The sequence below is a fragment of the Eumetopias jubatus genome, unplaced genomic scaffold, assembly GCF_037043125.1.
Source record: "Eumetopias jubatus isolate StellerSeaLion01/CBP00866 unplaced genomic scaffold, mEumJub1_p1.0 scaffold_9, whole genome shotgun sequence".
NCBI lineage: Eukaryota > Metazoa > Chordata > Mammalia > Carnivora > Otariidae > Eumetopias > Eumetopias jubatus.
The window spans coordinates 16,861,826-16,878,743 of NW_028274815.1; the positions used below are offsets into that span (position 1 = coordinate 16,861,826).

The 16,918-nt window shown below is 45.9% G+C and overlaps 1 protein-coding gene across 1 annotated transcript in view; it reads right to left on the minus strand.

The window, feature by feature from the left end:
- Positions 1 to 14,106: 14,106 nt before the first annotated feature.
- APOB (apolipoprotein B) overlaps positions 14,107 to 16,918 on the minus strand; it is a 37,594-nt gene continuing 34,782 nt past the window's right edge. The window contains exons 28-29 of the mRNA XM_028099515.2: positions 16,681 to 16,864; positions 14,107 to 15,738 (exon numbers count right to left, since the gene is read on the minus strand). Of these exons, the coding sequence (XP_027955316.2) occupies positions 14,107 to 15,738; positions 16,681 to 16,864 (1,816 nt within the window). The remainder of the gene's footprint in view (positions 15,739 to 16,680; positions 16,865 to 16,918) is intronic.

Here is a 16,918-nt window from a genome sequence, read left to right on the forward strand (position 1 = left end):
TAGCTTTCCTTGTGCTAATGGGAAGAACATCAGTTCTGCTGTCACCAAAAATCAAGCTGGGTCAGTAATTAGGGAAATATGTTCTGGCCACCGGGAGCTCCATTTTCATTAAAGGGAGTGACAGGATCAGATTGCAAGGGACACTCTATTGGCTCTAGATAAGTTATGTAATGCCCTTGGAAAATTGGGAGAACCATGACCATACCTACCTTTACTTAAGGTTGGTGTAAAGACGAAATGAGATCACATTCATACGGTGTACTGGGCATGGAGTTGTTAATACCGCTGGTGTCATCATTGTTACTATAAAAATGACATAGTGTGTATCTTACCAGGTATGATTTTGGAGATCACAGAGATCTGGATTTAACCCACTTTGCTGTTGATAACTTGTGTAAGTGAAGCTACTCAGCCTCTCGGAATCTCAGTTTCCCCCGTCTGTGGTCCCCACAAAGACCACAAAATGTTACAATGGGCTTGTTCTAATGATTAACAATGCCTTGCACAAAGTAATTATAGATGAGTCCTGTTATTATTATTCCTGATGATGATGATGATGATGATGGTGATGACGACGATGACGATGGTAATGGAGGGACCCCTCTGCAGTCTGTCAGAACCCGAAGGGCTTTAGAAATCACCCGGTTCAACCGTTTCATTGTACAGATGGGCCTGTTGTGGCCTAGAGAAGCGTGACATGTGACTGACCTCAGGCCTCCCTGGGGGCAGCAGCCTGGGGAGCCAACTGAGGCATCAGGCCAGTGGGCCTCTGGCTGGAACTGCCTTCTTCACTTTGCTGAGCCTGGGCTCCAAAGCTGCCCTTTGGGCTTTCTGAGACATGGCACCATATACAACTTTCATTACTTTCAATAAACATGTGGATTGTTGCTCCCATTCTCCACGTACCCTCCCTGGAGCCCAGGCTCCCTAGTGACTTTGAGAGAGGGGAGAAGTGGGGGGCGGCATCGCTGGGCTCCTTCCCTGCTGGGAGCAGAGGTGGCCTGGCTGGTTGTGTGCAGGTCCGTTGGCTGCACTGGCCCCATCCCCTGCAAAACCTCCTCTCCACATTTTGAAGCCTGCGTAGATGCTGCCTTTGAGTTAGTGGCAGAGGAAGAAACTCAGGCAACACAAGGCCTCCCCGTACCCTGGCTATTAAACATTATAGAAATTTATTGCCACTTTCCAGGGTTGACGAGGGAGGTAGAGGCTGATGGCCCATGAGGTGTTGAGTTGGTTCTCAAGGAAGAGCAAGTTTCTGAAATCAGATTATTAGATAATACAAGTAGCAAGTCCATATATAACACTTCATTGTGTCAGACACCACTCTGAGCCATTGACACATATGAATGTCTACCGTTTTCACCAGAACTCTGTGAGGGAGGTCCTATTATCATCCCCACTTTACGTATGAGGAATGGAGATACAGTGCCCTCAAAAGGCCAGGAGGGAGCTGGAATGAGATCCAGGTGGCCGGGCCCTGGAGTTTGTTTTCTCCGTGTCGTCTGTTGGAAGATGGGACTGAAGACGGGACAAAGCCTCGTCTTTCCCCTGGGGGAGATCTGGGCTGAGTGCTGGGAGACTGTGAGCATGGACATTTCTCTCAGCAAAGTGGGAAGGCCTGAGCTGCGTGGCGTGGTTGGGCCGCTCCAAAAGGCACTTGCTCTGCATTCCACGGTGGCCCCATGCAGTTGCTGGGAGAGCCTCTGGGGAAGATCATTAATCATGGTGTGGCCCCTTGTGGGGACTGGCTGCACCTCGCCCAGCCTCTCCCCTCTCACTTGCTAAGTCCTCACCGAGAAAGGTACCATGGCTTTCCTTCGGTGGGTAGGCTTCTGGCCTTGAAGGTGTGTAGTTGGGACCAATTCTGCCCCAAAGTTGATCTACAGTGTCTTGTCCACCCCTCCCCCTCCCCCACCCACCAAGATCCTGGGCCCCAGCAGTGGGCTACAGAGGGGACCAGGTGTGTGAAACTCAGGCCAAACCACGCAGTCAGGAGAAGAGAGGGTCGATGCCTCAGAGGACAGGTAGGGCCCTACGGGTTGAGGGACTGGGGTCAGAGATGACTTCCCAGAGGAAGGGGATAGACAAGGTGTGGCATGTCCCTGGGAAGGGGGAGGGGAGGGGTGGTGCTGGCAAAGCCCTGGGGGCCACATTTGCTGAGCCCTTTTCCTCATGTGTCAGGAGGTCTGAACCCCACCCCCCGGCACAGGCTTGTGTCATCATCTCCTGTGCTTGGTTCACCCTGGCCTCTCTGTGTACCCCTTGGGGCAGGGCCCCAAAGCACATGGTAGGCACTTGAAGGAACACGAAAACTAAAGACAGGTGGCTCCCTACCCTGACCTCAGTGCCCCAGCAGAGCACCTGGAGCAGAAGGCTGGCCAAGCCTGGAGGACTTCAGGTGGCCTTCACTTTGCCTTAGGTATGTACCGCCTTAGCTCGCACAACCTCTGGATTGGTGTCTGGGGGTAAGCTGGCCTGCTCTGGTGATGCTGAATCCTCCAGGACCCCCCACCTGCAGCCTGGGGGCCTGGTCTGAGGCCCTGAGGGGCTCTCAGCCCCCTTCCTTCCCAGAGTCTACCACCACCAGGCAGGGTGCGGGAGACGCTGGGAAGTGTCAGTGGGAGGTCTCAGCCCTGAGCCGCACTGACCTCAGAGCAAACACATGGCATTTCCTGGGAGCCAGGCCATGGAAGTAAGAAAGTCTCTCTCTTTTCCCAAAGGAAAGACCAGAGAAAATTCAGGGTGCTGTCTGTCCCCTTCCTCTTCGGAACCTGGGAGTCTCTGGGGGAGGGGCGCCATCAGGATTTGCATCTCCTGAGAAATTTTCAGTTTCATCTTCTGTCTGTGGGCTTCTGAGAAAGACTCAGAGGAGTTCCTGTGCCTGTGCGCAAGGGGCTCCTTCCTCCCCGGCCCTGGAGGGAGCAGGCCTGGGTCCAACCTCACCGGCCTGCCCCAGCCAGGCTGGCGGCAGGTGGAGGGAGTGGCTAGGTTCTCAGGGGTCCCCAGGCTTGAATTGTAACCTCTCCTGGGGCTGTTTTATATTCTCACCTCCAGGTTTTTATTTTGTTTAGAACGGCTCACATTATACTTTAGCACTTAATTCAATAGCCATAGAAAATATGCTCTTTTTACTTTTTTCATCTTTTTGACCTAAGATCATGTTGGTGCCAATTTCCTTTAAAATAATTCATTACCTGCAGGCCATTGGCGTGAAATCCCAGCGGTAGCCCCCACCGATCCTCTCTCTGTAATTCCAAGGCCTCCCCTCGCTCACCCTCCCCTCGGGGAGCCTTGGCCTCTATGTTTATACACTAATGTTTTTTCTCACACATTCATTGTGCGGCTTTCCTTAATTTGGTGTCCCACCGGGCGCCGGCAGGAGGCCACTCAAACATTATGTCAGTGATCTCAAAATTGAACCCCAGGGCTTTCTTCTGCCAGTGGCCTGAGCAGATGTGTGGCACACTTTATTAACTCAAGTACCCACGAGTTGAAAATTTCATTAGTTTGAGGGGAGGGCTAAGTCCCATCCAGAGACCTGGTCTGGACAGATTCTTTGTGTCAACCTGACCCCTAGCAAAACGGATTATTGTTCTAAGTGAGACAAGTGACCTAATGTTCTGCCTGTTATGCACACATGGTCTGTAACCTTTTAAAATATGAGTGTGGGAAAACAGCACATTCTGCCACATCCCTGACCGCAAATTCCTGACAGGTGTCAGCCAGGCTCTTAGCAACCCACAAGGAGCCTGGAATGATCCAGGGGCCACGGTGGTTCCCTTAGGCCAGGTATGGGCCAGGTCAGGAGGCTGCCGGCTGGGGGAAAGGAGGCCTCAGAGGCAGAGCCTTGGCCACCAGTGCCACCCTGCGACAGGCCAGGGCACAGCCTTAGCCCAGTGGTGAGCTGGGAAGGGCGTAGAAACAGCCCACCTCCCAGGCCCCCATGGCATGGGTCCTAGGCTTTCCAGCAGCACTGGGGCAGTGAGGGCGGGGTTGGGGGAGGCTTTGCCATGGAATCCTGGAGACTAATGCAGAAATGTTGGTTTGTTTGTTATAAAAAGAGAGTTTGCCAAGGCTCCATGATGAGCGTTGGGTGCAGCCACATCTCTGCTGAGAACACTCTGCACAAATCCACCTGCTCACATGGGCCCCCTCCTCTCCCGCTGTTCTAAGTAACCTCATGTTCTGCCTGTCAGGCACACGTGCTCTGTAGCCTTTCAAAACATGGGTGAAGGAGAACAGCACCTTCTGCCACATCCCTGACCACAAATTCCTGTCCTGTACCAGCTGGGCTCTGTGGAGAGAAGGAAGGACATGCTCAGCTGGGTTCAGTGACCTCCTGTGGCCTCCCCAGCAAGGCCCTAAGCTGGGGCCTGGGGAGGGGAGAGAGGTGCTCTGACTATGGCCTGGGTGTGTGCAACGGTAGGGACGAGAGGGTGGATGAATCCCCGGGTTGGCCTGGGAGGGACCATCTCCATGCAGTATGTGGCTGGAAGAGAAAAGCAGTTATAACCAAGGGACTTGGGTAGGACCCACAAGGGAGAAGGACCCGAGTAAGGCTTTAACAGACCAGAAGAATGGGCTGAGGAGGCTCCTGAGTAGGAAGGGGACAAGGCGTGGGTCTTGACTGGAGTTTTGAGGGTGCTAAGAGGTGGCTAAGTGGGGCCTGTCACAGAGATGCACCCTTTGAGGATCCCAGCTCCTGTAGCTGCATAGGAATGCCTGGAGACCTAGGGACATGGCCCCCAGGCCTGGCCTCGGCTCTCCCCAAAGTCTCTGTGACCTGGCCTCCCAGGGAGCCGAGGAGAGCGCTGCCCTGGCCCCTACCTTCTGACAGACACAAAGCAGAGCTGGTTGTAAAAACTTAATTAAATGAAATATTTTAACAAGAAATTCCAAGAACAGAGTGCCCTGCTTGTAAGCGAGCCTTCACAGAAATAAAAGCTGACAGGAAGCGTGTGTTCTGTCTGACAAGAGAAAGTTTCTGCAAGAATCAAGATGGTGCAGAGAGCTGGCCTGAGCTGGACCAACAAGTGAGCCAGGCTGGTTCCTGAAGTCAGAGCCCAGAAGGGGAAGGGTCACTGCTCTGGGACAGTATGGACTCCTGATCATCCTTCATCCAGTCAGCGCACGTTCATGGAGCATCTGTCCCATGGCCGGCGGTGGGCAAGCCTGAGCGCAATGCTGTCAGCCTTCGCCAGATGTTTCTGTGCTCCTGTGAGAGGGATATTACAAGATGAAGAACAGGAGTCTCAGGGAGGTGAGGTGACTTCCTAGCCTTAGGTCAGAGCTGGGACTAGAATCTGGTCCTCTTGATTCCCACATCAGGCTTTTCTTGACCCGACTTGCCCTTTCCACCACAATGGAATTGCGGGCTGGCCGGAAGCAAGGCCACCTCTAGGGCTGGGGGGTGATGCCACTCTTGGTGGAGCACAGCCAAATTCTGTCCTCAAAGTGGGATGAGGGGGTGCAGGAAACTTCATCCCCACTCTGAGGAGAGGGCCTGCAGACCAGAGTGACGCAGGCAGGTGCTGCTGAGGTGCCGTAGCATGCCCAGGCTGGGTCAGGCACAGAGCTAACGTCAGGCCTGACAGGGAACGGTGGACTTCCACTGTGAGCAGACAGATGATCAAGGCAAGGGCTGTCTGGTCTTGGAAGACTTCCTGGAGGAAGTTGGACTTGAGAAGACCTCAACTCTTTCCACAGAGGGTCAGGGAGGGTGTTCTAGGCACAGGGAAGGGAGTGAAAAAAGCCTGGAGGTGGGTGGCAAGGCATGCTGTGTAGCCAAGGGGGCAGGAGGAAACCTTGCTCTCATGTATGTGTCAGGGATGATGAGGTCACAGGAAGCGTCTCCTGTTCCTCTGTCAGTCTAGGGCCTCTGTGAGGACAATGCACAAGTAACTTGCTTGATTTTTCTTGACTGATTATTCCCTGGACTAGAAGAATTTCTGTAACAATAGAACAAAATCCTTCTTTCTACGAAGGTGGGTTTACTGCATACAGTCTTCCAGTGGCCTCAGTAGGACATGGCTTGGTACCAAGCTGACTGAAGCATACTCCATAAAAAACCTGAAATCTGCAACGAAGATTCATTTTAGGTAGAATGGTTCACAGGATAAGAGGAAACTGCTTTATAAGAATATTCCCCACCAGGTTCTCGTACATTGTAAATTTCAAATATTCTTTGATTTATCAAAGGGAATACCCAAATTTTATTAAACCTAGTAAGTGTGTATGGAAGCTGAGACAGAGCTGTGATTGGCTCAGCAATCAGCTTACAACCTCAGTGACTCTTAGATAGAAAATTGCCTGCATAACTGAACATAATAATAATAATAATAATAATAATAAAAAGAAATTCTGCAAATACTCCAAATTCTCCAAATTCTATCCCCTACCCTCTCCCATCTATTTCCTTCCTTTAGGCCCAGAAAGGGCACAGGCAAAGAATGTGCTATCAGAAACTTGAATCCATAGGACCCGTCTCTTAGAACAAAACCAAAGACTTTACTAATTTCCCCTGAGCAAGGTTCCCATCTCAACCTCTTAGGAGAAGGCAAGTGCATGTGGGCCTCTCTTTACCAATCTACCGTGTCCCAGGAAAACTGTATGCAGAGTTTTAGATCAATAGATTCTTTTAAAAACATGGTAGGATGAGTCATTGCCCTGTTTTATTTTGTGAAAGATGAAAAAAAGTGTTTTAAAGCTGGCTGCATGCAGCTGGAGCCTGGGTCCTGAAAGGAAGGCAAAATGTTTCCTAGTAAGAAGACTGCGTGCTTTTTCTTAAATGAAAATAGGTCAATGGGCCTGTTGGTTATAAAACATGAGACCCCACCCCCTCCCTAGATATAACCATCGAAGAGTCAAATTGCTCTTCACTCTGTGGTGACAAGAGTCTTCCTCTGTTCGGTGGAGCAGACAGGGTTTGGGGACCTGGGGAAAGTTAAATGGGGGACGCACAGGGAGACAGACCTAGACAGACAGGAGCAGACAGCTCACAGGACAGTCATGTGTTAGGGAGCCTCAGGAAAGCCACATCCTCCTTGGAGGACCTGGATAGTCTCCCTTTGAAGGACCAAAGTCAGCCTCATGGATCCTCAGCTTCTTCCTCCTACCGTCCAAATGCTTTTGTGAGAGGAAAACCTTGAAGTACCACTTCGATGAAATGGTTAGTCAGTTAACAAACAGCACATGCCAGTGTTGAGTGAGTTGTTTGACCGGACTTCATAGAAGGGAATGATTGTTTCAGCAAACTCAGTGAACCCCCAAGAAGGGATGGGTCCCTCATCTCCCCAGCCATAAGGTAAAACTTAGAAGAAAACTGACAAGGCCCTAGCTGAAGCCCGTTGCACATGGCCTGGTTGACTTCAGGGTTTGGTCTGGGGCAGCAACATGAATCAGCAAGATATAAGAGACCAATGCAAGCACATGGCCTGGGTGTGCTCCGGAGATGATCAGAGAAGACTTGGAAGACTAAGAGACATTGTTTGCTGGGCCTTGAAGGATTTCCCTAGTGAGGATAGAAGAGCCGGTTGTGGAGATAAGAAAGTACAGATATTGCAGGAGTACCCAGGCTAATTCAGTGCATCTGGAGTGTATTACTGTGGAGTTCTCATTTTGCAGATGAAGAAAATGATGGTCAGAGAGGTAAAGTGACTGTCCCAGGCCCCTCTAGCTAGTCTCACTTTCTCCCTGCCTGTCCCCATGGTCACCCCAGGGTCCCAGGGTCCCTGTTAGTCCTCTTCATTTGGGTCCCTCCCACACTGAGGGCCTCCCCTAGCTTCCCCCAGCAGTGCCCCGAATGCCTAGGAGAGTACCTGGCCCAGAGAAGGGGCTTAATAAACAGCTACTGAAGATACGAGATGATTTTCTCTCTCTTTTTTTGGTTTTGATTTGATTTTATTATTTATTTATTTATTTTTATTTTTAAGATGTTTAACATGGAGTTCTTTGAGATGATTTTCTCTTGAAAAGAGGGTTTGTCCATCCAAAAATCCTAGGTTGATACCCTGAAGGGGAAAGGGAAACACAAGATAAATTAAGTGCTTAATATGTGCCAGGCACTTAAAGGTTTGTCTTTTCTGTCTTTTGTTTTACATAAATAATCAACAACATAGTTAAAGTAATTCATAACATAATAAACACCCAAAAACTCATGAGCCAGCACAAGAATAAGAACATGGCATAATTCATAATGTCCTCTCCCATTGGGATGGCTAATTGTAGATGTCACCTTGACTGGGCCAAGGGATGCCCAGATATCTGGTTAAGTATTGTTTCGGGTTGTGTCTGTGAGGGTGTTTCCAGAAGGGATTAGCATTGGAAGCAGCAGACTGAGTAAAGTTGATGGTTCTCTCCAGTAAGAATTGGCACCATCCAATCTGTTGAGGTCTGAATAAAACAAGGAAGGGTGAATTGGCTCCCTTTGCTTGAGCTGGGACCTCTGTATTCTCCTTCCTGCCCCCTTGGACATCAGTGCCCCTGGTTCTCAGGCCTTTGAACTCAGACCAGGACTTACACCAACAACCCCTGGATTCTCAGGCCTTCCGACTTGGACATCATCAGCTGAACAAAACCAGCTTTCCTGGTTTTCCAGCTTGCAGAGGGCAGATTCTGCACCTTCTTATCCTCCATTTCTTAACCAATTCCTGTAATAAATCTCTCATATTTTACTGGTTGCATTTTCCTGGAATACTCTAATATACCAATCCTTTCCCCTGCCTGTCTCCACCAGATATAACCTGTCCTGAGTCTTGAGTTTATCATTCCCTGTCTTTAAAACTATAATTCTAGAAAACAAATTGTTTGGTTTTAGTTGATTTTAACTTTATCAGAAGGGTGTTGTGCTGCGTTTAATCTTACCTTTTCACTCAATATTATATTTGTGAGGTCCCTTTACATAGTTGTGTATAATTGTAACTATTTATCATTCATTTTTACTTCTGTCAATATGACACTATTAATTTATCCACTGTTCATGTGCCAGGCACTTGATATACATTCCCTCATTTAACTTAATTATTTAATTTATTTACGAGAGACCGAGCATGGGGAGGAGGGGCAGAGGTAGAGGGAGAAGCAGACTCCCCACTGAGCAGGGAGCCTAATGTGGGGCTTGATCCCAGGACCCTGAGATCATGACCTGAATATTCATAACCGAATGAGCCACCCAGGCACCTCTACATTCTCTCATTTAATCTTCATTACAACCCTATCTAAGAATAAAAGGAAACCACTTTCTACTACTGCTCAGAGCGGCACAACCTATTCTTTCATGATTTCCATTTTAAAGATGAAACTAGAAAAACCAAGTAACTTTCCTGAGGTTACAAAACCACCCACAGTGAAGCCTGAATTTGGCCCCAATGCTTAGGCGTTCTTGTGAAAAGAGACGAGTACAGGCTGCACCAGGATTCCCTCCTTCAGCGAAGTGGAGCTACAGACAGCACCCTGTCCTATTCCTACTGTGAGTTGTTTTCTTACTGTGAGTGAGTTTCTATGATCTTCTAGTACCTCCTGCAATTCCAGAAGTGCTCTAATGACCACAGGTCCCATCAAGCTAGCCCAGGCCTGCTATAAGGCTCCTGGAGCTGTCCTGGCACCCGCCCTGCACTATAGGGACCAACATGCCAGCTGAGAGGGGGTGTTGTGCACTTGGGGAACCAGGGGGAGTTGGTGGAGCTGGGTTGTTCACCGATTACCCTTCCCTCAGGCTACTCTCTAGAGTCTTAACTCTCAACTCCTCCGCTCGGTGTAGCTTAGAGCTCATGCAGCACAGCCACGGTCCTACCCATAGCTTAAAAACAAGGGTGGGGACACAGATCTACCTCTCATGGACCAGAGCACCTCCCGGGCCTGAGTTATCCCTCTCACCTGAAACTGGGCCTCAGTGGTGCCAGTCGACGGTGTAAAATTGACACAGAGGTCAGAGCTTAGCGCCTGGTGTCCCAGGCATCACTGACCTGCAGCACCGCTCAGACTTGAAGAGGGCATGAGCCAGTTTGTGTAGGAGGAGAAGGCAGGGCCCTTTCCTCACAGAAACATGTGCACCTACCCCACTAACTTTTATGAGGAACTGGAATGTTATTTGTTGGTGACCACCCAAATAACTCGGAAGAGAGTTGTAGCTGACCTCTTAATGTGAAACAGCAAGACAAAGAGATGAGCTAAGAGGTAGTGGTCTGTTTCTGCACATTTATCTCTGGTTATTAGACACTTTTAGAGGGAACATCTGTTTCACCACTCCAGCTCCCATATTGCAGGCCCTATTCGAGGGCTTAGGTTGGCCCCTTTTCTGACTGAATGGGGACTAAGTCATAAATTAGAGCCAGAAGGGGGACCTAGAATAAGAAGTTGGGGCAGGGGGCTTTGTTCATCTCACCAGTAAAGGGCCATTGGGCTCCTCAACTAACCAGCCTTCAAGTGAAAAGCAAAGAAAATGGAGTTTGTTCTAAATGCACCTGGTGGTGCCCACTCCCAGTGAACTCATTTATTGCAAGGTTTATTCTGGGGACAGCACCCCTACTCCAGGCAGGAACTGGAAGTAAAACTAAAGCACACAGCCTGATCATGCTTCCAAAGTTCCAGGGACCTGGGCTGGGCTCCATTATTTCACCTCTCCTTTGGTTTGAAACATTGGCCATTTGTTTTACAGAAAGAATATCTGTGTTTATAGTAGGATTTTCCATGTCACCTCATAGTATGTTTTTAAAAGATATATTTGTTGACTCACTTTCAAGATAATACCTAATTAATTGTACAAGAAAAAAACCCTCTTTGTTTTCTTGTTAAGTTTCTAAAGATACTTAAAAGTTCATAAAATTAGTGCAGTGTTAAAATTCTCCTTTGTCAGCACTGGGTGTTATGCACAAACAATGAATCATGGAACACTACATCAAGAACTAATGATGTAATGTATGGTGATTAACATAACAATAAAAAATAAAATAAAAAAATTCTCCTTTGTCTCTGTTCCTTTGAATATTGTCTCTCTAGCCCCTCTGTCCAGCTTAATAGCCTGCTAGTAATTTCTGCTTAGACACACTACTTCAACTTGAAACTTACCATAGTCCCTTTCCAGCTGTGATAGTCTATGAGTCTATGCCTTACACTAATAATCTGCCCCCAACACATTCCTCCTGTTTCTATGGATGCCCCATAGCTCTTCAGGTTATGCAGATTCAAAATTTTGTAACTCTCAAGTCTGCTTCATTCATTCTTCTTCCTTGCTCTTCTGGTGTCTCCTGTACCCTCTTCAATTCTTGATTCCAGTGATTTACCAAGGCAGCTCTCTTTCTGATAGCTTTTGCCCCTATCACTTCTGTTCTAAGCAATCAGCTTCTTGGTTCTGTCAAATATGCCCTCATGATGCTCTTCCTCACCATTCCTAGCAACTATGGCTTGGCTAAGGCACTTAGCATCTTTTATTTGGATGCTGGCACAGCTTTGTATCCATATTTATCCCATTACAATTTATCCTACATGAGTTACTATAGCAGTTTTCTTAAGTTACAACTTCTATCACTCCTCCTGTTCCAAAACTTTCTCCAGCAAAGAAGGTACCACCTTTCACTCTGGTTTTTGAGATCTCTGCAATCCTGCCAAACCCACCTTTCCAATCCTGTCTCCCTTTACTTTTCCTATGTTCTGGCTACTAGATGATCCAGTGTCTCTCTCTCACACACAGCCATCTTCCTTTCCACATGTTTTTCTTCATCTAGAATGCCCTATCTCCCTTATCACTTATCAATGCATCTTCAAGATTCACTCCAATTTCTCCATTCTTTCCTGTTATAAGCCCTCATAGTACTTAATACCCATCACAAGATAACACATTCCACCTTTGATAGACAAATGGACAGGTACCTATGAACTTCATCTTACTGACCTTGGTTTCCTCTATAGAGCTTTTGTGCTTAGCATACAGAAGCATTTAATGACTGTTCATTGAACTGGATAGGTCTCCCTGCTTCTATTTCCTCTCCTTTCCATAAACTCATTTAAATTATCATCTGAAAATCATGGCACTTTTTTTTTTTAATACAACATTAAAGGTTGCAAATCTCTTTCACATGTATTACTTCAACTGATTTTTTTATTTTTTTTTGTGAACAACCCTTCAAAGGCAGGCAGGATAGATATTAGCCTCACTTCATAGTTAAGAAAACGGGCTCACTGAGGGGAAATAAGTAGTCCAAAGCTACAAGCAAGTAAGGAATGTAGCCAGTAATTGAACCGAGGGAAGTATCCTGATTTATGGTAGAAGACCAAAGAAGAAATCAAGCAAAATTGAAGGCCTCCCAAGTATCCCTTATTCCAACTCTATCGAGCATAATGAAGGTATTCTAGGCCATCCAGGAGCACCTCGTAAAGGGATACCAGTGAGGGAACTGGACAGGTGGGCACTGTGTGATTACGTGATCATTTCAAATTTGTGTCTATTTTTCTTCCTCTTATGCCCTAGAGGCAGATATCATTATATGAACACCAGAAACCTTGGACTCCTCCTTTCCCTCCAAATTAAGCTGCAATTCCAGGCCTCCTTTCAGTTTGAGCACTTAGTACATTCTTGCTACTCAGAGCTCATCAGGGAAACTCTTCTAGGGCTGTGCCTAAAACCACTCATGTGATGCCCTGGGACCTGGGCCTAATTTTCCTCCTTCTATCACATTTGGAATTGACCCTTCATTTACCCACTCATTCACTCAACTATCTGTCCATTCATCCATCCATCTATCCATCCGTCTGTCCATCCATCTATTGATTCATTATCCAACAGACTTTCCTTCAGTACCAGATCCATATACTACCAAGTATTCCACTTCCCTAGGACTATTTCTGGCTCCTCAGTTCCAAAGAATCCAAGGGAATATGAAGGCTTTAGGAAATAATGAAGGTTGAAGGTATTTTTGGATAAAAAGAGTCATTTCCAAACAGACCTCATATAGGACTCAGAGGGGGTGCTAATCTCCAATTTCCTATTCCCCAGAGGTATAACTTTTTTTTGTTGTTCAATGCCACTGAAAGGAAACATAGAGCTCACCTTCTAAGCCCCAAGATATTAGTGATGGTTGTGCTGCACAGGTTCTTTGCAGGCTTCCCTTACTAGAGCTCAGCTTGGATGCTCTGACTGGAGGTTGCCAAGGTTTAAAAGTAAGAGTTTGAGGTGAGTGGATGTGGCAAGAGGCATCCTTAGGTTTTGATTATACTTGGACTTGTTAGATATTAAATTTGGAGGAATAAGGGAACTCAAGAACATAAATGTACACTTGGTCTCAGAAATGTTAGGAATATATGTCCCCATGCTCCCTCTTCCACCCTTACTTTCTGTGCCTTGAATGGATCTTGGCCAAGCTGCAGGGAGACATCTGAGGTCCCTATTATCATGAAGCCCTCAGGGCCAGGACTTCCTAGCCATCCTTTCTCCATTCCTGGCAGGCTGAGTGAAATCTCAGAATTAGACTATCTCAGAACCCCATACAGCACCTTGCCGGGAGAGGGCAGACTGGTGGATGAGGAAGACTGTGTGGCACATGAAGATGAATAAGCTGCTCCTTGGGATCAAATTACATGAAGGCCTTTGCAAATAGTTCTTCCTTTTCACTTGGCAAATACAATCCCTGATATCAGTTACCTTTTTTAACTTTTAGGTGGCAAAATATTTCCCTCCTCAAATTCTCCCTTTCCTCTTTTATTCTATTACTCTAAACTCCATGTGTATTCTTCTAGAAGTTTTGAAATGCCAGACATTTGAATCAATACCCTCATTTTGCTATTTTTCAATACAAATGAGTCAAATTGAGTGCTACAATATGCAATAAAGAATTCATTTATTTGTTCTCTCTCCCTCAAGTTTAGTAAAATAACTCAGATCCTGATTTTCTTTAACTTGCAAAAAAAATGTTATTTCCCAGAGTTGAGAGACCGTCAGAGATCTGATGCCAGCTTCAGTACAGATCCAGGTCATATGTGCTTCTGCCTAGAGTCCGCTGCTTGCCATAAGGCTGGCTCAGTGTGTGGTTATATCAGCACGTACAGTTTGAATTTTCCCCTACTATATGAAAGTTTAATTGGAACAGAATAATGAATGAGGATTGCTATAAACAATTAGAAAGTGATAGTAAATTCTCCCGGAGAAACCTTGATGTAGGGGATCATGTTATTGACTGTGGCCGATTGTAGCTCTTTCAGCAATTCAGTGATATACCTCAGAAACATGTGGTATTTTTGAATGGACAGGTCAATCAATCTTTTGGACTCAGTAATGAATTTTTCATAGTAATCAGAAAGTTGGTCTGAAAAATCCTGTAGTTTATATCTGAACTGCTGGCGGTAATCAGAAATGATTTCCTTCATTGCAATGGCCCAGCTTTTAATTATTTCCTGAGCACTGGTAGAAAGCTCTGCAATCTTCTCCTTCCCTTTTCCATCTGCATCGGTAAGGATGCTAAGGTATTCCTGGATATCTTTCTGCACAAACTGCTCAACTTGACTTGAGACCTTTGAAACAAACATAGTAGTACCGACAGTGTAATTGGAGTGCAAGTCCTTAAGGACATCCACTAGGTTCTTGAGCAAGCTGATGATCTTTTCTTCAAGTTCATAAAACCTTGCTGTCCAGCTGACCACACTTGTATCAACATAGTCTTTGTGAAGATCCTTTATGATTTGATGGTACTGCTGTAACTGTTGAGAAGCTTCCTGAAGTTGGCTTTCAACAAGTTCACTAAACTTGCCAATGTTAAGGTACAGGTATTGAAAAACATATGGAATATATTTGTTGAAGATTCTGTTGATCTTGTATTGAATATGATCAATGAGATAAGGAAATTTTATCTCCTTTAAGTATTGAATATCTTCTTCTAGCTCTTGGAAACTTCTTTGTAAATAGCTCTGAAGATCACTTAGCATTTCTGTAGTCTTGAGAGACTGAAGGTTGTTAAATATATCCTGTAGCTTTTGTGATAAAGGTATCAACAGTCTCCCAAACTCCGAGGTTAGATCTATTAGTTTAAAGGTCTGTGAATCAAAAGGAATTTTAATCTCTAGGTCCTTGATTAATTCAGATTTCTCTATCAGGTCTTGGAAATAGGAAAACATTATTTCTAACCCACTATGTATTTTTGAATATACCTGGGACAGCACCTGCCCTACTTCCCTCATGACCACAGTGCAGACTTCATCTTTAGTGTATGTCCTGGCTTTTCCTGGGACCTGGAATCTGGTTAACTTCAGGAAATCAGTCAGCGAGTCAATCTGATGACTGACTATGACTTTGTATTCCTGAGTAACTCCTATTAATCTGTCAAACATCTCATTCTGGTGTCCCTGGAAATCAGCTTGGTCTCCCTTAGCCAATAACAGTTCCTGGTACAGACCCTGGGCCTTGTCCTTCCACTGCTGGTAGGTTTTAGTGGTGCTTCTGGCTACCTTCTGGAGCCCTATGTCTGCCTCATCAATCTGCCTCATGGCGCCTTGATAGGCCCACTCAGCGCTGTTCTGCAGACTTCTTCTCAGTTTTAAAGAAGCATCTCTCAGATTGAGTCCTGTGTGCTCCTGGTGGTACTTGTTAGCATAGTCATAAAGAGCCCTTGTGGCCTTGGGCACATTGTATTTGAGAGAGCTTAGTAGTTCAGATGCTGCCTCCTCTTCCCAGCTGACTTTGATCTGACGTTTCTCACCAGATTCCTGGTACCTCCACTCAGTTTTGAATATGTTGAGTTTTTTATCTAGAGAGGACTAAAACCAAAAAAAAAAAAAAAAAAAAGGATGAAAAGAACATGTTTTCAATTATCCTGATTACATAATATACTACATTAAAACTTCATTAGCAGTTAAAAGTAAAGATCAGAGGATCTTTCATATTCTGAAGGGGATTTATCTTTCATATGTCAGTTCATGTGTTTGTCTTATGGTTAAACAAGTTCACTGTTGTTAATTCCTCTTTATCATATGTCCCAGGAAGTATAAAATTATGCATGGCATTTACACAGTAACACTTAACATTAAGGCCTTCTAAGGACTGAAGATTGGGAAAGGGAGAGGGAGATGGGGAGAGAGAGGGGGAGGAGAAAGTGGAGAAAGAGACAGGAGAAGACTACTTCAGAGAAAGGAGAAGTAGCAAAAAGGAAAAAGTCCAGAGTCCATCTAGCAGAGACCTAGAATCCCAGTACCAGGAGCCATTCATTCTCTAAACCTGTGACAAACTTTAGCAGTAGAACTTGATTGCTTCTTCTTCTCTACTAATGGCATCTTTGATTTGGCCCTGGCAGAGCTTACAAAGTACATGAGAGAAATTTGGCACATCTCAGCTAACGCTTCTTTGTGGGGAAAAATTTTGAAGCCTCAGATACTCTGGAAACCCTTATCTGAAAAATGTACTCAGGGGAGTTTCCTCATGATTTAGGTGATGAGGCACAACCTCATCATTCTAAATTTGCCATAAGGTAATAGAATAACAGTGGAAATAGGATGTCATGTGTGACTGTAATAATTAAAATCAATAAAATCATTGTAGTACATTCTGGAGAGTAGTTTCTCAGAGAAAAAGTTCAACCTGCTCATTTCTTGGTTTCCTCTACTTTGGGAAAGCCTTAAGAGAATACTTGGCATTAGATTGAATAGATTTTCCCAAATTCTCTACCCATTTTTGGGGTATGTAACCCATTAGATGGGACTCACCTGAGGGCGATAGTACAGGTTCCATTTTAAGGTACTGTTACTGTCTTCCAAGTCCAAGGCTACAGTGCCTATGGCTGGGGAGGCCACAGAGGAGGAGAGGCTATTCTTACTTAGTTGGTGGTGCAAATGGACATCAGTGAATGTTGGGCTGGTGATGTCAAGGCGAATCTCTTTTTTCCAGTCCCTGAAAGCAGAAAAGCAGATGAGCCATCATGAAGGGTATGGAGATAGAAAAAAA